General features: G+C 29.8%; 2 protein-coding genes across 2 annotated transcripts; one reads left to right on the top strand and one right to left on the bottom strand.

Annotated features, from left to right (window-relative positions):
• Nucleotides 1-4815: 4815 nt before the first annotated feature.
• Nucleotides 4816-7761, top strand: LOC106763119 (beta-fructofuranosidase, insoluble isoenzyme CWINV1). The gene is made up of 7 exons (XM_014647309.2): nt 4816-5050; nt 5242-5250; nt 5507-6372; nt 6618-6776; nt 6861-7099; nt 7208-7298; nt 7381-7761. The coding sequence occupies exons 1-7, from the start codon at nt 4885-4887 to the stop codon at nt 7582-7584; spliced, it is 1734 nt and encodes a 577-aa protein (XP_014502795.1). The 5' UTR covers nt 4816-4884; the 3' UTR covers nt 7585-7761.
• Nucleotides 7762-17198: 9437 nt separating this feature from the next.
• Nucleotides 17199-17919, bottom strand: LOC106764326 (glutaredoxin-C6). Its single transcript, XM_014648608.2, has one exon. It carries the CDS (start codon nt 17859-17861, stop codon nt 17448-17450), a length of 414 nt encoding a protein of 137 aa, XP_014504094.1. The 5' UTR covers nt 17862-17919; the 3' UTR covers nt 17199-17447.
• Between the last annotated feature and the right edge of the window lie 7106 nt (nt 17920-25025).

Here is a 25025-nt window from a genome sequence, read left to right as displayed (position 1 = left end):
TTATAATGTATAGATCATGACATTTTCTCAATCACATGCAAGCCAACTGTGCACTGCCATGCTATCTGATTTTTTTATTATTGGTTGCTACTCTCATTTCTAATTACCAGCTTTAAAATATTTAAACCAATAATTTTACAGTTACATGGTTAAATATATTTACACAAAATTGGAATTTGTTTATATATATATATATATATATATATATATATATATATATATATATATATATATATATATATATATATTATAGGATTTTTAAATTTTAAAAAGAATATATATAGTTTTAATTTAATTGTATTAATTTTTTTAAGGTGTTAAATGTGTTTTATACTAGTATTTGAGTAATTTATCCCCTTGATACATTATCGCTTCAATGATTTGATAAGCCCAAAAGTTAAATGTAATTAGATTAAAAAATCATATCTATTATTTTTAAAGTTTAGAAATCAAAATGCATCGAAGTTTTGAATAAATACAAATTCTAATTTCACATGTTCACTAACTAAAAACATATTAATCATAAGAGTATGATTTTAAATTTTTTTTTCTTATTTTATTGGAATAAACTTAAATTTTAGGATGATTTTGTAATTTTCTTTTATTTTGTTTTGAGTCTTATTTTTTTTTATTAATGTTACTTGTTTTAGCTTTAAAGATTCAGTTTCTATTACTATTTTTAACTCTACAGATTTAATTTTTGATATTGCTTTTATGACGGACCAGTTATTATCATATTGAGCACATTAGGATTGTTGTTTTAATCTCCTAATCTTGCGACTATTTAAGGCCTGTGACATTCATCAATAATATGTACATAAATATAAAATATAATTAGGGTTGGGCAAAAATAACTGTACTGTACTGCACTTAACTGTACTATATTATACTAAAAGTAACTGATCCATATTATTACTAACAGTTCAGTATACTATTTTATGGTTCAGTTTTTAAAAACTGAACTTATAGCAGTTATAGTTCAGTTAACTGTGAGAACTGTATCTACTCTTACATCTTCTCTAGTTCCAATTTCGTCTTATCAAAAAAACTATTTAATAAAAAAATATTAATAAAAAAATTTGTTCACATAAAAAAAATAATAATTAATTTTTTAAGACAATTTTTTTTTGTCACAAAATTTATATTTTTTATCAATAAAAATAAAAAATGTAATTTATATTTTAATATTTTTTAAGTTATATAATATAATATATATATATTTATATATATATATATATATATATTATTTTTTATATAAATAAAATATATAACAAATGTTATTTTTTTATATTTTTTATTAATAAAATAAAATAGATAAATAAAAAATAAAATAATTTGTAATAATAAAAAAAATATAAATAAAATAGAAAATAATAATATTAAATAATTAAAAATCAATTTATTGGACACTTATGAATAAAATAAAATAAATATTAAAATAAATTTCAATTAAGAAAAGCATGTATTGTTATACTATTTAGTTTAAAAATTAGTACAATTAAGTTTAAAATTAGTATAGTTAGTAGGTCAGTTCAGTTTATATTGTAGTTTAGTTAAAATTAGTGTAGTTTACAATTTAGTTAATAGTGCAGTTAGTACAATTTACAATTCAATTAATAGTTCAGTTCAGTTAGTGCAGTTTACAGTTTAGTTAATAGTTCAGTTAGTGTAGTTTACAATTCAGTTAATAGTTCAGTTCAGTTCATACTGTAATTTAGTACAATTTAGTATAGTTCAGTTCAGTTTGATAAAACAAAAAACAGTTCAGTTCAGTTTGTCCAAACTGTTTTATAGTTCAGTTCAGTTTGTCTGAACTGTTTTACAGTTCAGTTCAGTTTTTAAGTACAGTTCAGTTCGATTTGCCCACCCCTAAATACAATTATAGAGTGTGCGTGTTGTGTCGCATTTTCTATTTTATAGATTGACATTAGAGCTTTATGTCTTGTTTGTCTGAGTGAAAGAGAAAAAAATAAGAGAGTGAAACAATGTGCTTAATGGCTTGTGAAAAAGAGAGTGAGAGAGATGGAAAATCTAGTAAACGGTAATGTCCTTGCCACAATTATCAAAGAAAGTCAATTATGGTAATTTGAGTCTGCAAATGAAAGTTCTTTTTGGATTCCAAGACATGTGAGATGTAGTGGAGAATGGATACCAAGAACCATCACTAGAGGAAGAGGAGATGGTGGCCAAGATTTCTATGTTTGTAGTGAACTTGGAAAAATAGTCGGGTAGTATAAGGGGAACTCGATGAGGCAGCCGACTATCATGGGAAGACTAAACAGTCCTGGAAAGTGGAAAATCAAGCTTGGGCAACCCATGGAGGTATTTTGAGAGCACAATAGAGGTCTTAGTGGAGAGTTTTCTGGAGAACATGGAAGAGTGTGTAAAGAGCTTGACAATAAGCTCGACGAAGAGCCCAAAAAGCCCAATAGAGTAAGTAGGAAGCTCTGTTGAGTATGGTGATAACAAGGTGGAAATCTTGGACGAGCAATTGGAGAGCCTAGTTAGCTTGGTTCAGCAATTACATGACTCACTAGAGAATGAAGAAAGCTCGAATGAGTTTGTGGAACAAGTGAAGAGTTCAGACAACTCGGTTAGACATCAGAATAGCCTGGTGGTACCTCTGTGTAGCTCGGAGGAGGATATAAGGAACTTGGTTAAGTGTGAGGATAGCCCGGCCAGCCCAATGGGATAACTAGATAGCCTAGAAATCATTGTAGAGAGTGTGAACATGGAGAGCTCGGTGTTAGAGAAACTAGAGAGCTCGGAAGTACTGGAGGAACTGGAGAATGTGTTGGCAAAAGTGGAGTCCTCGACAATGGATGAGGTAAACTTGGTAAATCTTGAAGATCATTCGAAGGAACTAGAGATCAGCTTGGTTAACGTGTTTGGGTTCCTAGAAAATGAGGGGCTCGAAGAGCAACAACGTTTAAGGAAATTGAACATGTTAGAAGATGTGGAGAAGAAATTAAAAGAGAAAGATTAGGAGATTCGACATCTAAGGAAGCTAAATTAGATTCTTCAAGAAAAAGTGAAAAGTCTCAGCATGGAGAACCATATTTGAAGGGAATTGGCACAAAACAATTTGAAAGAGAAGTTTAGTAATGTTAGTAAGGAAGTGGATAAAAACAAGTGGGAAAACATAAAAGATGATATTATGCACAATAAGGATAGTGACGGATGGAAAAAGAAAAATCATGAAAGAGTCAAAGCTATATTAACCCATGGTGGAAGCATGGTTAATAACACGACCAAGATGAAGAACAACTCAACGAAGATTACTAGGAAGACGATCAAAGTAAGGAGACATCGACCAAGGTGAAGAAAGAGGAAGACCACAATGAAAGTGAAGAACCTGAGGAGCAAGCTCGGTTTTACAATGAAAGTAAAGAATTTGACTATTCTTGGAATGACTGATAAATGATGGCAAAATTTAAGTTTATAGAAGAGTTTTATTAAGATAATTTAAATTTTAGGATGGTTCTGTATTTCCATTGATTTTGTTGAGTTTTTTTTTTTTATTCCTATTATTGGTTTTAGCTTTACACAATTATTTCTTGTTATTATTTTTAAGGATTGTTGTATTTATTTCTTGGTCTTGCCTTTATTTATGGCCTAATCATCAATAATATGCACACAATATCAAAATACAATTATACCATGTGTGTAGTATTTTCTATTTTACAATTTTGTCATTTTTATCTAATGTGAAACTAAAACTCATTGAAATTATTTCTAGTCGTATAGATGGGTTAGAGATAAGAATAATTCATAGTATAAATATTAATTTGTAAAGTTTAGTTAGTTTTAAAGTCCATCGCTTAATGTTAAGTAAGAATTTAGTTTTTTTTTTTTCAAGTACGATTTGATTTTAGGGGTAATTGTTAAGTAATTTTTTAAGAGACATAAAAAACTAGTTTACTTCTCTGTCTCAAAACCCAGATGATAAAATACTAAAAGGAAGAGTTGTACCAAGACAAGCACAATATTAAATAACAATACTCATACCTGAAACAAACACATGTTAACTTTTGAAAAGTTGTATTCTTTTTTTACTGTGTTGTTGGAAGAAAACAACTACGAGAAAGAGAGCACTATATCTAACATAGCACGTGTTAATGGCTTTGGCCACACCTTCCACTCTGTTATCCATAGTATCATCATTTCACTTATTTGCTGGGCAATGAACATTGGTGATTTTCACATGCCAAACTCTCTTGATATAGTTTCAGCCACAACACAAGCATATGCATGCATGGATGCACGATGAAGTCTGTCATTTGTCCCTGTCTTGTCTGATAACAGTTTCCAATAAATCAGTCCCTTTTTGCTTTATCACCAAAAATTGGAGAGAATCTGATAAGAGTTTAATTTCTTTTCACTCTCACTATTCCACTCTTTACCAATTAAAACATAACTTTGATCATACTTACTCCAAAAGTCAACAATAAAGAGTTAATTAGATATTTTCTCATATTTCATTATAAGAAAACATTCTTATTAAATAAGCAATAAATGATGAAAAAGCAGATCATTTCCTATAAAGAAAAAACCATTATACATGAGTCATCATAGAAAAATCATATGATATATTTTTAAATTCTAAAAGCATATAGGATGGATTGATATTTTATATTATGAAGTTCAATACTCCAATGAATGGCTAACTAGTAACCCAGATAACTTCAGGTTGGAATCTATCTCAAGCTGATGTGTATTTAAAAACCTGATTGGTTTTGGATTTGTCTCTTTCAACAAAGTGACAGATCACAGTGAATATAATAGTCCTTTTCTTGTGTATATATAAAGGACTTTATCAAACTAAAATTCATAGCTAGGCCTTTTTGCTCTTTTGACATTCTCCTTCTCCCTCATGCTTGCATCATGAAGATCATTGCAGCGCTACTGTTATTTGTTTTAGTTTCTTTTCTTCTCAACAGTGGAAATGGAATTCAAGCATTCACCACACATAGCATCAATTCTGGAGCAACTGCAAAGCAACCTTATCGAACTTCTTATCACTTTCAGCCCCAAGAAAATTGGATGAACGGTATTGTTATCCCCTCCAAGTATTGTGGATCCAATTTTAGTATTTCAACATTAATACTTCGTAGGATTAATACAAGTTTATCTGTTCAATTCTGTTTCTTTTTTTGAACCATTGATAATTCTAATCCTTTTCTTTTGTCATTTGACATGTTTCTGCGGACATAATTGGACATGGATGTCTTCATTTTGCAGATCCCAATGGTAAGCTCTTGAATTTATAGAACTATCTGTTGTTCATACATCTCCCCATATCATCATCCATATCTTTGTGAAATTGGATCAACTTTGACCTCTTAAGAATTTGTTTAAATAGACTTCACTATAAGAACTTACGGAACAAAATAATTAAATTAAAATCAACTTATGCGTTTAACTTCTGTAGAAGTCTTCTTCTAGTTTCTCCCAGAATTTACTTCTTCTGTAGATGTCTGGCGTTAATGTTGATTGAATCTCTCAGGGCCTATGTACTACAAAGGTGTTTACCACCTTTTCTATCAGCATAACCCTGAAGCAGCAACCTTTGGTGATAGGATTGTGTGGGGTCACTCAGTATCCTATGATCTCATCAATTGGATTCATCTGAATAATGCCATTGAACCAAGTGGACCATATGATATTAATAGCTGTTGGTCAGGCTCAGCCACTATAATCCCAGGGAAAGAAGAGCCTATGATTTTGTACACGGGAATTGATGATAAGAAGCACCAAGTTCAGAACTTAGCTGTGCCGAGGAATCTATCTGACACCTTCTTAAGGGAATGGGTGAAACACTCTCAGAACCCTGTGATGACTCCACCAAGTGGAGTTGAAGTTGATAATTTCAGAGACCCTTCAACTGCTTGGCAGGGAAAGGATGGGAAATGGAGGGTAGTAGTTGGTGCCCAAAATGGTGATGAAGGGAAGGCAATTCTCTACCAAAGTGAGGATTTTGTTAGTTGGAAAGTGGATCCTAATCCCTTTTATGCATCACAAAATACTGGGGTTTGTGAGTGTCCAGACTTTTTTCCCGTGTACATCAATGGCAGCACAAATGGGGTGGAAACATCTTTGCAAAATCCAAGTGTCAAACATGTCTTGAAGATAAGCTACCTACGCAAGCAGCATGATTACTATTTTCTTGGTAACTATGCATCTGATCAGGGAAACTTCATTCCTGATGTCAGGTTTACAGGGACTAGTTCAGACTTGAGGTATGACTATGGTAAATTCTATGCTTCCAAGTCATTTTTTGAAAATGCCAAAAACAGGAGAATATTGTGGGGATGGGTGAACGAATCTGACTCCACACAAGATGATATTCAGAAAGGATGGGCTGGTCTACAGGTATTCTAATCGTTTCAGCTGTCCTATTGTTTACCTTAGCAGATATGATTTTATTAGATTCAATCCAAAGAGATATGTTTGACAGATATGTAGAATTTTAAGTTATTTTGTTACCTTAATCATTGTTGGATATAATCATAGATAGATGAGTGTGTATGTCCATAATATAAACAATTCCTGTCATACTATATAGTTTCTAATGATTTTCTTAACATGTTATCTGACTGAGTGTTTTGGCTATGTAGACAATTCCAAGGCAAGTTTGGCTTGATAAAAGTGGGAAGCGATTGGTTCAGTGGCCACTTGAAGAGGTAGAACAACTACGTGGGAAGCACATAAGAATAACGAGGGAGAACCTTGAGCATGGATCAAATCTTGAAGTCTCGGGTATCACTGCATCACAGGTAAGTAAATTGACTCTATTTTCATTGATAAATTTCAGACCAAGCACATGAATGATGAGTGCTTTCATATTTGAACTTTTGAAGGCCGATGTAGAAGTGTTGTTTGAGCTACCTGAGCTAGAAAAGGCTGAGTTTCTTGATCCAAATGGAGTTGATCCCCAACTACTTTGTAGCCAAGAATATGCAGCAAGAAGTGGCACAATAGGGCCATTTGGTTTGTTAGCTTTGGCTTCAAAGGATCTCAAAGAGCACACTGCAGTCTTCTTCAGAATTTATAGAGCACCCAATGGATATGTAAGCCTCATGTGCAGTGACCAAAGCAGGTTGCATCTCAATTCTAACATTCTACCAACATAGTTTTCTGTTCATAGATAACTCTTGTTGAACCTCTCCATGTAAATTGTGATTGAGACAGATTTTTGTTTATCCAGGTCCTCATTGAGGCATGACCTTGACAAAACTACATATGGAAGTATCTTAGACATAGATCCTAATCTAAAAACGATTTCACTAAGAAGCTTGGTATGTTTATTTGTAAAAAGTGTTACTCAGTCCTCCTTGTTTTATGATATGCTTGGTGGTTTGATGTGTTCTTGTTATGCAGATTGACCACTCCATTGTTGAGAGTTTTGGAGATGAAGGGAGAGTTTGTATCACTAGCAGAGTTTATCCTTCATTGGCTATAGACAAAGATGCTCATCTTTATGTATTTAACTATGGAAGCCAGAGTGTGGTGGTTTCAGAATTGAACGCTTGGAGCATGAAACAAGCAGAGATTGGGTATGAGGGAAACATAAGCTATACCTGAGAAGGGTTAGAAGATTTTTGACACTGTTGGATGTGTCTTAACGTTGTTTTCTGTCAATTTAGGATATAACTTTGTTGTCTATTGTATTTTATAACGACATATAATGTGTCGAAAGCTTGTTTTAAAAAGCTTCTTTTGAAAAACTTATTCTGAAAAACAGCTCATATATTCTGGAAATTGAAACTTTTATTCTAAAAACCTTTTCAGGTCTGAAATTCTTGTTCTACAAATCCTATTATAGAAAACTTGTTCTGTAAAGGTTGTTCCCAAAACATTCAAAAATAGACAATCCAAAAATCACCATCGAAATATGTCATGAATGGTAGATGGGTCATTTTAAAAATAATGACGGTGCAGTGATGATTATGGAGGTGCGTAAAGCAAAAGCCTTATATTATTAATTTACATTTAGTTCGGCTTAAAATAATTTATCTATTAAGTGTATGTGTGAACAAAAAAACTAATGTGACTTTAATGAGTGAAAGTCAAATTGGTCCTCTGTGGGATAATTTGAACCTTAATAGGTTAAGATATTAAACACGAAAATGGTCTTATAATAAGAAACAATTTTTTTACTCTTGGGATTGTAAGAGAGAAAACGACAATTTTGTAAAAACTAAATGGTTTGGTTGAGAAAGGTTCACTAAACCAATTGTTCATGATCATTATTAGATTCAATTGCAATTATTTCTTAAACATTTCTCTAGATAATTTGTATTTTAGTTAAGGATCTTTTCTTGGTTTGAATAGACTTGAGAATCCAAACTAATTAAGTTCACTTACTTTAAATGAATTCAACATGAGCCAGGCTAATAAAACTTGACTACATTCATTGGTTCTCATACCATCTTTTGAAATTTCCAAATCCAAGAAAACTATATCATAATTATTAACATATTATTCCTATTATTAATTATTATTCCTATTATTAATTATTATTTATAATCTATATCATAATTATTATGCTTTTCATATTATTCCTATTATTATGGTTTTATAATCTTTATTAGAATTAATAGTATGTTTTTGAGTATCTCGCTCATGCATCAAAGTGTAGGTATTCTTGGCTTAGGATTATAAGAGTGTTTTAGCTTAATTGTGTAATTTTTTAAGATATTTGTATTATGTATTCTGTTAATTTAGTATGATGATTGAGGCTCTCTTATTTGGTTTTTGTTTCATGATTAAGAAAAATTTGTGGGCATTTTTTTTTATATTGAATTTGGCAATCATGATTACTAAGGAAGCAATGTACAAGAACACATTTACTTCTAAGTAAAAGACATTTTCTATGGAGGTTTAGAAGAATTGATCTAAAAAGTAGACATTCTATGACAGGTCTAAAAGAACCGACATAGAAAGTGAAAATTTTTTATGTCGACGATATCTATGTCTAGAATCGACATAAAAAAGTCTTTTTTAAACATCATAAAAAGTTTTCTATTTGTATTTGTATGTTAAATATAGTGCTATTAGAAGAGAAAAAGAAAACAGAGAAAAAGATTATACTTTATATAGCATTTTTAGTGTAATAACAAAAATTGTTAGTATAAATTTTAAAATGCATTGGTACAAACCAAACTACAACATACAATTAGAGCAATTTGATATAAAACATCTATAAAAGAAAGTTTTTCCATGAAAAAAAAAAGACGTATGGATAAAATACATGCATGAAGTGATACATAATTTAAGCAAATTTTAAATGAAAAAGATAATCAAAGCTTCAAGTGTTTAAAATATTTTTGCATCTAATAATAATCTAGAAATATCTCATTTCACATTTCTGAAGATGATATCTAGAATAAGTAGTGCTTATTTTTATACATCTCATAAAGAGTTTTTCCTTGTAAATCAACAAATTTTTATTGTAATTTAGGTTATGTGAAATAAGGTGAATATGATTGGTAGAATTGAATAACATGCAATGAAATTGTCGCTAGGACCAAATTGCTTCTAAGATCAAAATTTGAAATGAAAGACATGAGTGAAAGTGTTAGAATCATAAGGAAGGGAGATAGTATATTACTATCCCAAGAACAAACATTGAGAAACTTCTTAAGAAGTTTGGGTGTTATGATTTCAAACCCGTGAGTACCCCTTATGATGCTAACTCTAAATTAATGAAAAATAGAGGAGAATCATTATCTTTGCCTCAAAGCCCGGATAATTAGGAGCTTACTGCACTTGATGAGCTTTTCTAGACTTGATATTGCTTATGCAGTAGGTAGATTGAGTAGGTACACTCAATGTACAAATCAAGAACATTGGGATGCACTTTCCAGGCTTATGAGATACTTAAGAGGTTCAATGGATTACGCCATTGAATATAGTAGATTTCCCGCTGTACTAGAAGGGTACAATGATGCTAATTGGATATCTGATTCAGATGAGACAAAATCCACTAGTGGTTATGTATTCACACTTAGGGGTGGTGCGATTACATGGAGATCAGCCAGACAAACAGTTATTGCAAGATCTACAATGGAATCTAAGTTTGTCACTCTTGAGATGGCTAGTAGTGAGGCTGAGTGGTTGAAAAACTTCTTAGCGAACATTCCACTAGGAATGAAACCAACCTCATCGATGTCAATACATTGTGATTGCCAATCGGCAATAGCTATAGCTAAAAACAAGAGTTTGGTGAAGCAGCTGCTAAAGAGTGGAACTATTTCCATTGATTATGTGAAATCAGAACAGAATCTAGCAGATCCTCTGACAAAACCCATGGGAAGACAAATGATTTTAGAAACATCGAGGGGAATGGACTTAAGCCACTTGAAAACAAACAAGTGATGGTAACCCAACCTTTGTGATTGGAGATCCCATGAATAAGGTTCATATGGGTAAAAACAAGTCATTTGTTAGTTCTGATAGCACTAATTTGATTTTAATCAATTATGTCCCTTCCTATGGTGTGTGTGAAAGTGTTANAGACTGCATTATTGAGAGGTTAAACTTTGTCATTAAAATTCTATGTGGGAATTTTAATTTAAACAAAGTTTTTAATGATTTTCATATCCCTTATGGGTGGTGTATGATTTGCAGCATACACTTGATGAAATCACCTATATGAGTGTCAAGTGAGGCTGCTTGCATGAGATCTTGGCATGATGTCTAGAGCACTCATGAATACTAGGCACGTGCATGGCCTAGTAAGCGCAACACAGCGGTAACAGCAAGGATTGTGGGGGTGTATTGTGATTGATAAACCTCTAACACACGTCAAGTGTCTTTGGTTCATATAGCTTGCTATACCAATTACACTGTGTGTTAAGTTTCTTAATCTAAGACTGGTTCATATAGCTTGTTATACCAGTTCTGATGCATTACATCTTGTGAAACCCAGAATTATTTTTTTTTTCTCTTCTTACGTTTGTATATATATATATATATATTGCAATATGTGGGGGATTGTTATAATTTTTTAATACAATATTGCAAAATATCTATTTTTGAATATTATTAAAAATAACAATTTTCTAAGGGATATTTTAGGTCATGGGCCTGATCCACTTTCTCCACTACAAAACACCAAGTTGACTCTTTCTCTTTAGTTTTCTTCTTAGTTTTCATTCTCTCCTCCTCTCTTCTGAGTTTTTCATTTTCTTTCTTCCTCTTTTCTAAAAATTATCCTGGGTATAAACTCTATCAGAGTTTCTTGCTAGTTCTGTGATCCTCGAATATTTTCGAGAAGTTCCTGTTGTATCCCGGGGGACTTGCGCAATACACCGCGGATAAGTCCTTAAGGACAGTGATTTACACGCCTCAGGAAATTGCGGTATGAGATTTTGTAAGCATTTTTACTACACAAATCAAGAACGATTTTGCATAATCAATAAAGTAATGTTACCTATTTATGTTAAGACAAGATCGTCTAAAGAATAAACCGTATAAACAACTGATCAGGTTTTGAAGTTTAACAAAAAAACATTAAACGAAATATCGTTGTATATGAGAAGTTGTTTTAAAGAAATAACTTCTAAGAGAAAAATGTTTTATTACAACTTTTATAGACAAAATCAAGCTTATAATAACGTTTTCTAAATTTAATTGTCTGATGAAGAAAGTTTATGAACAACATCTAAGAAAAGAAAGCATTTCTCAATAAATCATCTAATAGATTATGAGTAACAAGCTAGTGTTTTATGAACAAAAATTGTCTATCCCATAATAACATTGAAGCTTAAAGATTGTTTTATTCAATATAGTATTAATTCAAGCAAAGTATCTTATGAAAAACATCGTCTAATGTATAATTGCTAAACGCTACAAATAGTTTTGATAAAGCATATAATGTTTTACATCATTTTATGGTCATATATGTTGTATATTTTACCAAATGATGCATTTATTAATGATATGACAAATGATAAAATGTTTTGAACACACAATACGACCTAATGCTTATCAAAGTTCAAAATGTTTAATGCATGTACGATAAAGTGTTTCGATGCTTGTATACCTTGTTCTTGATATTTGTGTAGATCACTAAAGCAGAAATATATGATCAAAATCATTGCACCCAAGAAAAAGACGTTGAGAAAGATGAAGAACATTTTAGGAATGTTTTCCTTGAACCCTTCTCCTTTTTCAAATCGTACAAGCTCTGGTTCGATAAAGCATTGTACCTCTACAAAGTAGACTAGAGTTTGACTTCCCACCTAAAGGCTACCTTTCCTGAAGTCAATTTCTCAATCTAACAATTATCTCTCGAGAAAAGCTATAAATAGATAAAAGCTTGAAGAGAAGATAAGAAGGATAATATTGTGAACTCGTGAATGCTCAAACAAGCTTATTATGCTCATATAACGTCTCAAGCTAAATATTTTCTAAAAGAGAAAAATCTTAACAATATCTCATATTTCTTTGTATTGTTTTTATCTTCTCTTTGAGAGTTATCAATTTGTACTTTACTCACTATTTGTACTTTGAGAGTTATCAATTTGTACTTTACTTGGTGTTTAACTCAATTGAGTTAAATAGTCTACACGTGTTGTTTAGGGTTCAGACCAGAAGTAGTTAGAATACTTGTAAACCAAGAGTGGTTAAACTCAGACTAGTCATATTGACTATGTAAACCAGAAGTAGTAAAAATACTCGTTGTAAACCTAAAGAAGTAAAACTCGTGGAATCTTTTTAAATATTAATGAAATTCCTTCAGAATTCTTATTAGAAAACTTAACATAACTCATTTGAAAAACTATCATACGCTATTTGTAAAAAGTTTTAAAAATATTATTTCCTCTAATGTTTTCTTTTATTTTCAATTTAGACTCAATCTTAAGAGAAATTGATTTTTTAAATTTACTCTAAGTTATAAATGAGACTGATAATATTTGTGATTAAAATATTGATTAATATAAATGAGACTAATAATATTTGTGATTAAAATATTGATTAACGAAAGTTTTGAAAGAAAACAAAACAAATGAATATGTCATTATATAAAAAGAAAAATATACATCATTAATTTATTTAGGTTGAGTATGCTACTTTTGGTGCCTACTTGAGACGTTTGAAGTTCATTATAAAAACTAGGTTCTAAATACTTTTAACTTTCAAACTCTTATAACCAGGGCTAATATTTTCTTTCTTCAACTACATTTTCTATATGAATAATATATTTATATATAATTACATTTTTACTCTTAATACAAGTTTGTTTCCAATTCATTGGTGTAAAAGTAAAGTGTTAGAGTTACAGCCTAAATTAATATTTTTTTTCCTTTCATATGAACTTAATAAATCCTATTATTTTAATTTAATCTGCGCATTTACGAAGAAAGCATAGAAGAGTTAATGTTGAAGAAAAAGAATAATTTTGGAGATTCTTGTGATGTTAGGTTGAAAGATTCTTAAAGGGACCCAGCAGTGTTGTTAATGAATGGCATGGCATGCATGTCAGAGGTCTGGTTTTTGCATTAAAGAAAGGCTTAAACTTTGGACAATGAAACTTCCACTAGCTTATAGTCTACCATTCTTTTCTTTTTCTCTTTTTCTTTCCTTTCTCTTTGGATTGTGGCCATTGTTGGAGATACACTGCTTCATGTCTTTGATGATGTCGTCACAATGCCGTCTTTTCCCAACCTAAAGGAAATAAACTAATAGGGTCCCACTAGCTTGGAAGTGGAATTTTAACCCTTTCTTAGTCATGCCCTAATTATCACTTCCAACACTTCTCTCACTCTCCAAAATGCCTAAAGATCCTTCCCACCCTTATTTTTTTTCATTCCATCATCCTTCTAAAACTTTAATGTCAATTCAACAATTCAATCAACCCTATATTGAATAACTTACTAAGTAAGAATAACAATTTATTACATTTACTTTGACTCTTTCTTACTGTGTTTTATTGGGATAGAAAATATTTGTTTTAAACTTAAGATTTTCATAAGTGTTATTCTGTGATTGGTTTAAAACTATTCCACAATTAATAATAATTATAAATATCAATATGAACCAATCACAGAATTACACATAGATATTGTTAAAACATTGTAAAAAAATGTTATTAAATTATCATTATCTTTTTACATTAGAAATATATAATGATTAATTGGTAATGCTAGATTGTTTTTAGATAAAATCTCAACTTAAATGAACATATAGAACTCTTACTTTTAGATTTTTTTTTTAAATATTAAGTTTCATACTTTTACATTAAAAGATGTGATTCAAAAATAAATTATATTAACATTGATCAACAATTCTCTCATAAAAAGTTAAATACAACCAAAGTCAAATATTTAGCATGAGATCAAGTTCAGTTGAATGTTTTATTTAAAATTATCATAACTTAAACTTAGTTTAAGTGATAAATAATTTGTTACACTCTGTTTGTTTCATATGAAAGAGGTGATGATAGTGGGAAAAAGAGGGTATTGAAAGAGAAGTTAAATAATAGTTTATTTCAAATTAAATGTCTTAGAATGCTACAATTTCAAGAAGAGAGAAATGATATTATTTTCCTCATAAAAAATATATTAAGTATCAATACATCAATATGTTATAATGGATCATAATCCTCAATTTTGCTGTTTGTTGTGCTTTTTTTCACTTTAAAAATAATATTATAATTTGCTGTAAATATTACATGATTGATAATTATTAAAGGTTTTTTTATTATCATTTTCAAAATATTTAAAATACCATATAATAAATCATTTTTGGTTTGATTATGTGTGGATTAGAATGTAATAATGTATTTACATAGCAAGAAAGGTCATTTTTATACATAGAGGCTTTTTCTTTATTATTTTCAAGTTAAAATGATCAATTATGAATTACAAGTAATTTATTATAGTCATAAATATATCAAATAAGATTACAGAATATATATTTTTTCAAATACTTTTAAAATATAGTAAAAAAATACAATAACAACAATAATATATAAATTATAAAATCAAATAAAATAATTATAATAAATTCTTTTTTTTCCCATTTTCCATACAAATAATTTGAATTTTGATTTTTTTTTTCTTTTCTTTTCATTCCCATACTTATAATCTTACAATCGCAAAAATGTCTTAAATAAGAATATTCTTACCATTATTTTGATTTGATTAACATTCTTTGAAAAATTGAAAAACAAAGTAGTAAAGATTATGTAATGAATTGATTAGGCTGTTATTTGATGTGAAAAATCCAGCAAAATAACCCTACAGTTAACATCATAATAATACTATTGCTGTCATTAAAAAAAGTTCAGTCTTTTAAATAATAAAATTACCTTAAAGTAATAGTTTTTTTTGTAGTACTTTTGGGTGCAACAAACAGACTCATAAATGATTAAGAAATAGAGAGAAAGCACCAAGCTTCTTGGCTGTACTCCAGCTTCTAAGATGCTTTGGCTATCAATAAATCAGCACTAAATTAAAGTGCTTTTTGTTTATAGTACTGTTTACACTTGAGAAAAGCAATGACACTGCAACTTATAGTGCTAACCTTTTTTATTTTGTTTCTATTTGAGGTTTAGGGTTTGCTTCAAACAGCAACATTGAATTGAAAGTTGATATTTTGATTCTTTATATATACCTGCTGCTGCTCATGATCATGATCATGATGGTCATGTGGGTGATATACCCTTTAGACTATTGAATTAAGACCTTGGCTGAGGTTTTATGAGGATGTAGTCATGCATGTCATCACACACCACCCATCAATGCTGTTGTCTCTTGGCATGATGACAGTAATTCAAGTTTGTCCTTGCACCCTGTTTTAGCTTTGAATCTATCTGGGCTTTTTACCTTTTCTGAATTCTAGATTCAATAACAATTATTATTAAAATATCTCCAACAGTGCCCCCCACAAAAAAACTATTCTTTATTTTTTTCACACCTTCCATTGCACAAGGAAAAAACCAAGATAATTTTTTATATCAGGTTTATGGTTACACCACCTTGCTGGCTTTGGTAAAAGTAAAAAAAAAAAAAAAAAAAAAAAAAAAAAAAAAAAAAACAATAATACATATATATACATACACATCAATTTGGTGAAAGATTAAAAGGGCAAAAGCAATTGATACCAATCTAGTCAAAGAAGGAAGGAAGAATATGAAGCAGAAATTGGGGTTGCAATTCCATCTCCTTTTTTGTGCAAATGATTCTTCTAGTTTAGCATAATTAACTCATGAAACTGAGAGAAGGGTTTTATATTATCTCACAACATGGAATTTGATTCTATGATGTTCATAAGGGTGTGAAGGAAAATGAAAAAAAAAAAAAAAAAAACAAAAGAGACGTGTTGGATTTAAACTATATATATTTTCTTCACAATAATTGGAGGTGCTTGTGTCTACTGATAAAGAACATGATAAAAGTTTATCTTTTTCATGGCCTTCTTCTTCGTTCATTCATTCATTCATCATCATCATCTTTTCCAAAGTACTTTGTAAACTTCCTTTCTTCCCCAACTGTTTAACCCCCAAAGGGGACAACAAGTCAAGAAGAACCCTAAAAAAATCCTCTTTTGGATGGCCATGATGGTCCCTATCATTGTCAAAAATAGCCATAAAATCCCCTTAAAAAAAACTAAACTCTTGGTAAGTAGTAATTACCAGTGTGTTATTAATTAATTTCTAATTAATAAAAAATAAAAAAAAAAAAAAGAAGGAAAGAATGATTAGGTGAGAGTTATGAATAAGATGGATGAAACAAAAGTGACAAAACCATGGACGCTGATTGCATGATAATAATTGAGGAAAAAAGGAACCCGTGATTATGTATAATGGAACCACACTAAGTAGTTGTAGAAGAAGAACAACAACAACAACCATTGAACCCAACCACACATCCTTGTCGCTCTCACCACACAACACAGATGCTCTCTCCCAACACGTGTCACTCAGACATCGCATCCATACTCGCAGATCTATTCCCACACCAAAATAATCAAACTTTCCTCCATCGATCAAAACTCGTTCTTTTTCATCAACCTTGTTAACAATATATACACTCATCTCACTTCTATTCATACAGTAAAAAATCAAGTGTTCAACAGACATTTAAGAAGGTGAGATTCTTTCTATCTGAATTTCTGCCAAGTCAAACTGAAAGAGCATGTGTCTGGGAAATTCCAGAAAAAAATAAAATTAGTCTCGCTTTTCCATGTTGTAGTTAATATAAGGAAATGTTAACACTCATTTAGTTGGAGAATTCAAATACAGAACAGACAAGGAAGAGAGAAACTGGTGAATTGAGAGAGATTTCATTTAACATAGAGAGGAGGACTAAAAATTATACAATTAGTTTTTTTTTTTTTTTTTCTTTTCTGGAGGTAAATAATTTTTATATATTTTATATATATATATATGGTGGTGATTATGAAAATATATTATTGACGGTGGTGGTGGGTGGTGGTCATACCCAGAGGGCGCCGACTTGGACAAGTTTGGGGACGAGGTGGCCGCTGACGTGGAGGGCGACGAGGGACTCCAGGCCGCCGACGGAGGAACCGCCGATGAAGACGGCGGGAGTGCGGGTGGCGTCCGGGAGGGCCGTTATCTCGTGGTCATCCAATTCGATGACGGTGGGGTTGACTCCTATGGTGGCGAGGAGCTTCTTCATGACGTGGCACATGCAGCAGGAGGAGCGCGTGAAGATGATCACCGGATGCTCCGATATGAGCCGCTGGATACGCGCCTCCGTGGATTCCTCCACGTCGATGGAGAGCGACGAGGAGGATGAGGTGGTGGAGGAGTTGGTTGTGGCCGGCGTGGGAGTGGTGAGGTCGAGGTGTACGACGTCGTTTGAGCAGCGGCGGAGGCCTTGCATTTTAATGTGAAAGGAGAAGTGAGAGTGAATGAAGTGAAATGAAAGGTTGAAGTGGTGGAGTTTTTATTTATAATAATAATGAATAAAATTAATTAATTAAAGAAAAAGAAAAATAAATAAATAAAGAAGAGTTGCTTTGTGGTTGCTTACATCACTGTCTATACTTGTGTGCTACTATTGTTAGTTTCTTTTTCTTTTTCTTTTATTTTTATTTTATGGTTTCATTAACTCTATTTCTCTTATATAAGATTATTTAAGATTATTTTTAACAATATTTAATATTATTTATGTGTTAAAGTTGATTTATATTTTTTATTTATAATTATTATTATTAATTATAAAATAGTTTTAAATCAATTAAATGACACATAAATAATATTAAAATATTATAAAAAAATTGTTGTAAAAATATAGTTATCCATTTCTCTCCTCTTAGTCTCTGCCAATCTCTGCTTCCTCTTTCCTTGCATGCTTTCTCCATTGGCTATTTTTTCATCAAATTAAAACCATCTTTAATACATTTTTATTTCCAAAAAAACAAAAATCAAAAACTGCTTGATTTTACAGGAACAAAAATTATAAAAGTTTTAAATTTTATTAAATAATAAAAGTTATATCACTATTGTTCTTTGTTTCCTCTGTTTCTTAAGAGATTTCATGAATTTTATGGGAACATATAATCAGATCACTTTGTCCCCTTCTCTTATTTTGACTTTTTTTTATTCATGTATTTTTTTTGGTGAAATTCCAATTTCCAGAAAAATACCAATCTTGTTTTGTCTTCTTTGTAACCCCATTTATTGCACTTTCTTCAGTGCTAAATGAGATATTATTAGTTTTGAAATTCAATTATTTCAGTTAGTTACTAAAAGGTTTCTTTTAAAAATTAAAAAAAAATGTATTTAAATTATTTGACGTGAGGCTATTAAATATATTAATAAATTTATTAGTTAAAGATGTGAGTTTTTATTCTTATATTTGATTGAAGTGTTTCGGCCTATCATTAGGGTTAATTAATTGACGAATAATATATTGTCAAAGTTTGAAATCTTATAATGATTTTATCTTAAATTGTTTACCGTGATTTAACATACATAAATTAAACAAATAAAAAACTTTAAGCTCACTAATTCTCAATTTGACAGATTAAATTGAAGTGATTAAATTATAAATATATATTTTTATTATGAAAATTTATCTTATAAAATTACAATAGCATCAGTATTATTGATAAAAAACTAAAAATAGTAATAAATACGTATTTTAAACAACCATATTAGCTATGTAATTTTCTTTAATATTAAAGAAAATTCTTTTAGAGATTCTGAATAGTAGAAGTAATAGTAATAACGTATGTTTCTAGAGAATAATATCTTTGGTCCTTAGTAGTTTATTATTATAGTTTATGGAATTGAAGAGTTGAACAAAACAAACTTGAATAGGTTAATGAACTGAATCATATATTATATTTAGTTTTTTTTGGATTGTCACTCCTTTAATCATTGACAAAGTCTTCATATACTTTATATAAACTGATTAATTATATTGGCCATTATAAATTATTTAAAAATGTAAATAATTTAACTCACCTTTAAACTCAATAAATCACAACTTCTCTCAATATACTAAAAACAAGTCATTTAAATTAATTTTCATTAACTTACTTAGGTGTACTTGTTAAATAATCTAAGTGCATACACTTTATTTTTCATTTTATTATTATATTCATATTTGTGTTTTTACCCCTATTTATTTTTCATCTCCCCCTTCATCAAAAACACTTTCAATCCTAACAATTTTTTTTTATTTATATTCCACCAATTTATTCTCATCCTAAATAGTTTTATCTTCGTTATGAAACAAAGCAGCAGTAAAAAAAAGCACAATTATTAAATTTCCTTTTAAATTAATGAAATTTTCAAAAGCTAACTATGAAATAGCATGATGTTGAAAGGAAAAATGCTACATTAAAGAAACATTCAAATCATAATCTTTCTCATATTTTATGTACTCATATACTATAAATAAATAAAAAGTTAAATATGTTTTTAGTCTCTTAACTTTTAGTAAAAATTGGAACTAGTCCCTCTTCAAAACTTTAGTCTAATTTAGTCTCCGAACTTTAGAAATATATGAATTTAGTCCTTTCAACCAAAATTTGTTAACTTTATTTGATGTTTCAAACGTGTTTCTTAGTTAACATTGAAGCAAAAATGTGTCAAACAGTTAAATAACCCAAATGCTACCATGAAACGTGCTTAAAACATCAAATAAACCTAACAAAATTTAGTTAAAAGGATTAAATTCATACATTTCTAAAATTAGAGAACTAAATTAGGCCAAAGTTTCAAAGAGGGACTAATTTCATTTTTCATTTAAAATTAAGAAACCAAAAACATATGGGTTAAATATGTTTCTAGTTCCTATACTTTGAGGCGATTTTGGTTTTAATCCCTCTTTCAAACTAATGTACAATTTAGTCCTTCAACTTTAGAAAACTTTGGTTTTAGTCCTTTTTATCAAATTTTTTTAACTTTATGTGCTGTTTCAAACACGTTTCTCAGTTAACATTGAAGCAAAAATGTGTCAAACAGTGTAAACAATCTAAATGTTATAATGAAACGTACTTGAAACAACAAATAAAGTTAAAAAAAATTGGTAAAAAGATTAAAACCTTCTAAAGTTGAAGAACTAAATTGTACCTTTGAAAGAGAGACTAAAACCAAAATCGCCCCAAAATATAGAGACTAAAAAAATATATAACCCAAAACATATTTAACTCATAAATAAATAAAAAGAATAATTTTTTTAAAAGAAAAAAGAGAGTTACACGCGCTATGAGGTGCGTGGGGGCGTGGAAGAAGGAAAGGGTTGGGGAATAGGAGAAATTTGGCGGTGAAATAGCTATGAACGGTCACATGGGGGAAAAGGAGGATGACGTCACTTTGACTTGGACGTGGAACCGTAAGATTGAACTATGACGTAACCAAAAGTTATGTGTAGTAAAAAGTAATACTGGTAAGAAAAGAGAGTTAGAAAAGTGATTTTATATATAATCTTTTTAACTCAAAATCACTTTTAAAACTCTGAATTTTAACTATCTAACAAAGTAATTATAAATATTACTTATTAATGTTATCATACGAATGTCTTGAATAACACTGATCTTAATTTTTCAGTTTGTTAATTAATTATTAAAGAAGCTTTGATGACGTGGATGAAAGAGGAAGGAAAGGGCCCACGGAGATGACATAATCATTGAGAGAGTTAGGACTTTGGTCGTCATGGTGACGTTCCGGGAGTGACACGTGGCGTACCTTTTAGTTTCTGAGACAGAGAGTGCTGCTGTGGGGCAGCATGCAGGGGAAAGAAGCCAATGAGAGGAGGGCACGTGGCGTGGGGGTTTTGGTTTGGGTGGTAGTGAGGGTGAGGTTATGGGATGTGGTCCCCAGTGAGCATGATGTGATGAATGTTAGGGAGAGAGTGATGGGAGAAGGTGGACCGTTGATGGTGCTAAATAAGTAAATGTGGTGTCTGCCATATGCTTTCTCATGACCATCTCTTGCGTCACTCTTCTCATGGGACCCTTTGACTCTTTTTCTTTAAAAATAAATCATTTTTTAAAATGTTTTGTTTCATATTATACGTAAATTAGAGTTTATTCATTTATTTTACTTTATTATTCTTATATATTTTTTAATTCATTATACCTTACAACAAATGTCTGAAGAATGAGTAATTCAAGTTTTAAGTGGAATGATCGATAATTCAATCTTTAGGTTATATGAAATAAGTGATTTTTTTTTTTCCAGAACGTGGGTTTCCATGTTGAGATGAAGGGAATCACGTAATATACTCTGTGATGTGTGGTGTAGTACTATTATACTATTATATCAACATGCATTTCTTAAACTATGCTTCAATAATTGACTTTTGCATGCGTGGGAACTGTTGTCCTGAGTTGGAAACTTTTAGGGTTAAAATCTATTGCTGCTGAATTCAACTATAATAATGGTAGTGGAGATGTGGTCAATATACAAGACAGAATATGCTACCAATTACCTTAGATAACAACCAACACGGGTGTGCTTTTCTTCTGTTTAACACTAACTTTTCAATTATATCTATATATATCACTTACTTTTAATTTCCCATTCAATTAACACAAATTTATTTTTTAAGTATAAACATTCCTTCCTCAATACAAATATGCTTGTTTCAATCCATTGGATTATAACACATAATTTCTTTAATTATAAACAATAAATCTAATTTAACTCTATCAAACCAGTTTTTAAAGTTTGCATCCATGTATATATTTTAAATTGACTTTATCTTTAATTGATGTAAGACTTCTAACACTTCCCTTACATCGAGATATTTTTGTGTATATATAAATATATGTATATGTATATATATATATGTGTATGTATATATATATATGTATGTATATATATATATGTGTATGTATATATATATATGTATGTATATATATATGTATGTATATATATATATATGTATATATATATATATATATATATATATATATATATATATATATATATATATATATATATATATATATTCTAACTTACCTTATATCTAGTCGAAATATATACATATTATACGTGAGATTAGATATTAATGAATAATCTGATAACGGGTAGAACAATATGTTAAACAAACAATAAAACCTAACTCAATCTCACAAAATTTGTTTGTAAAGTGAGATTTGCAACCACGTATATTTTAAATCGGTCTTGTCTCTAGTCAATGTAGGACTTTCGACACATCTCCCTGAGTTGAGGTATATACATCTTGTGCGTGGGACAAGACATTAATGGATGGTTCGATAGCAGTCAAATAACTGGTGGAATTATGTGTTCAACAAACAAAAATCTCACTAAGACAGACTCTAACCCATGACTCTAATACCATGTTAAGATGTTAACTTTAAGTATAACTCAATCACACAAAACTGACTTATAAGTTGAGGTTTGCACTCACATATAGATTTCAAATTAATCTTATATTTAGTCGATGTGGAACTTCTAACAACATCTTACTTATTAAATTATGGACATAAAGTATATAATTACTACATTCAATGGTTATCTAAAGTTTATTTTTATAAGAATTCAAAAAAAAATGTACATGTGAATATCTACGAAAAAAATTTGTGATGTATGACTATTAAACGGATATTTTTAATAGATACTTGTGGATGATGGATATAAGTATTTAATTACTCATTCATTGATGGGAAAAATACAAGTATTTTTGTATCTAATATACATATACTCTCTAATAATTACTAATAAATTTATTTAAGTATTTTTTTAAAAAAAAAATCAAGTGATCAAAATAAAACTATTACTAAAAAAGATATTAATCATAGAATAATTGTTTAAATTTTAACTTAATACATTTCAATTTTTTTTTTATTTAGACCTATATGAGATTGAAGTCATATGGTAAAAGATTAATTTTTTAAAATTTATATCTTCATACTACTAATTTAACTTTATGTATTTAGAAAAATCAAATTTATTTGCATTAGTACTAAGTGTATTCAATTTGATTTGTTGTCATTCCTACTTCTATGTCAATTTCTATCAATGTATTTGTATGTAATTCAATTACAACAACATAAATCAGTACAACAATACTAACTATGATCACAAGTTTATTTCATCCATACATAGAGTATGTATATAATTTTAATAATATATATCTAAAGATCTAACACTCTAATCCATTTATTGGTATCTACTCTAGGTTTGTTTTAGAACATCTAACACTTATATTAAGGACATTCTTAGTATGATAGAATGATGGGACGGACTTTTGAAAGATAACCCTCTTAGATAACATTCATTAATAACCCTTAGAAGGATAACTTGACCACTGTATCATCAATCAATGTACTTTAGATCCATTAAAAACAAAAATAATTTGAATAATGCATAAAGGATATTAATATAATAAGAGTGTCCATGGCCTTGGTGTGCGGAAGCGACACTTATCACCATGCACGCACTATTATTACGTATAAGACTTGTTTCGTGTCTGGAGTTAGTATCAATTGGTATTTTATATCTCGTCCAAAGTCCACATTCTATTCAGCAAGGGTTTCTCATGTGTTAAAACCGTTTGGATGGTACCTGCAAAAAATACTTTAATATCAAAGTTATATTGACAGATATCAATTAATGTTATAATGAACGTTTAACCTATTTTTTTATCTCAAATATTTATTTATATATTTTATTATAAATTTTTTTTATTAAAATCAATCTAATTACGGTCTAAACACGAATAATCATGTTTTAACCTTGAGTTAAGTGACCTTAGGATTAATTTGACTTTGGTCATGTTCAAATTAATTGATTGGTTACAAATGATCGTGTGACATTAAAATTGATTTACTTTGATCTTGTTTAGATTATGAAATCTAATGAATGATTGTAAGTTTGTTAGATGACTATTTAGACTTTTTAATTTATCATCCAAACTTATAACTTGTTGTAAACTTGATAATTGAGTAACTAACAAAATAAATTGACGATTAACCGAACTATTATCGAGTAAGTTACCTAATAATATATTATTGTAAAAACTTCAGTATCTTTAATGGAGATAAAATAGGAAATTATATAACGTTGAAGTTGAAGTTTATATTAAATTGATAATAATAATTTATTAGGAATGAGTTATAATGCAGGGGTGTCGGCGCCGCGGAAAGGTTGGAAGAAGATTGATTTGTGTGTTGTGTGTTGTGTTTGAGGTGGTTGACTAAGGTTGATAGGGAGTGAGACACGTGGCTGACGTAGGCTGAAGTCAGCCTGTCATGTCATCTTCTAAATCTCTGTCACTCTTCTTTTCTTTTCTCACAAGGAAATCTCTTCTTTTCTATTTTTTACATACAATATCTCTCATTGCCTCTTTCTATTATTAATACAACCAAACAAAATTTTTTATTTTTAAATATAACCCAATTATTTTTATTATATAAGTCTATGGGATGTGCCTCCAAAATTTTCTCATAATTGGTAATTAAACTTTATGATTAAGGGTTATAATTTGCTTATCTAAAAACACTTCCCTTTTCTCTAAGATTCTCTATTTATAAATTCTTCTAAGTATAGTAAATAAAATTACCTA

This window comes from Vigna radiata, chromosome 6, assembly GCF_000741045.1.
Source record: "Vigna radiata var. radiata cultivar VC1973A chromosome 6, Vradiata_ver6, whole genome shotgun sequence".
Classification (NCBI taxonomy): Eukaryota; Viridiplantae; Streptophyta; class Magnoliopsida; order Fabales; family Fabaceae; genus Vigna; species Vigna radiata.
This window is presented reverse-complemented; position numbering and strand designations above follow the sequence as displayed.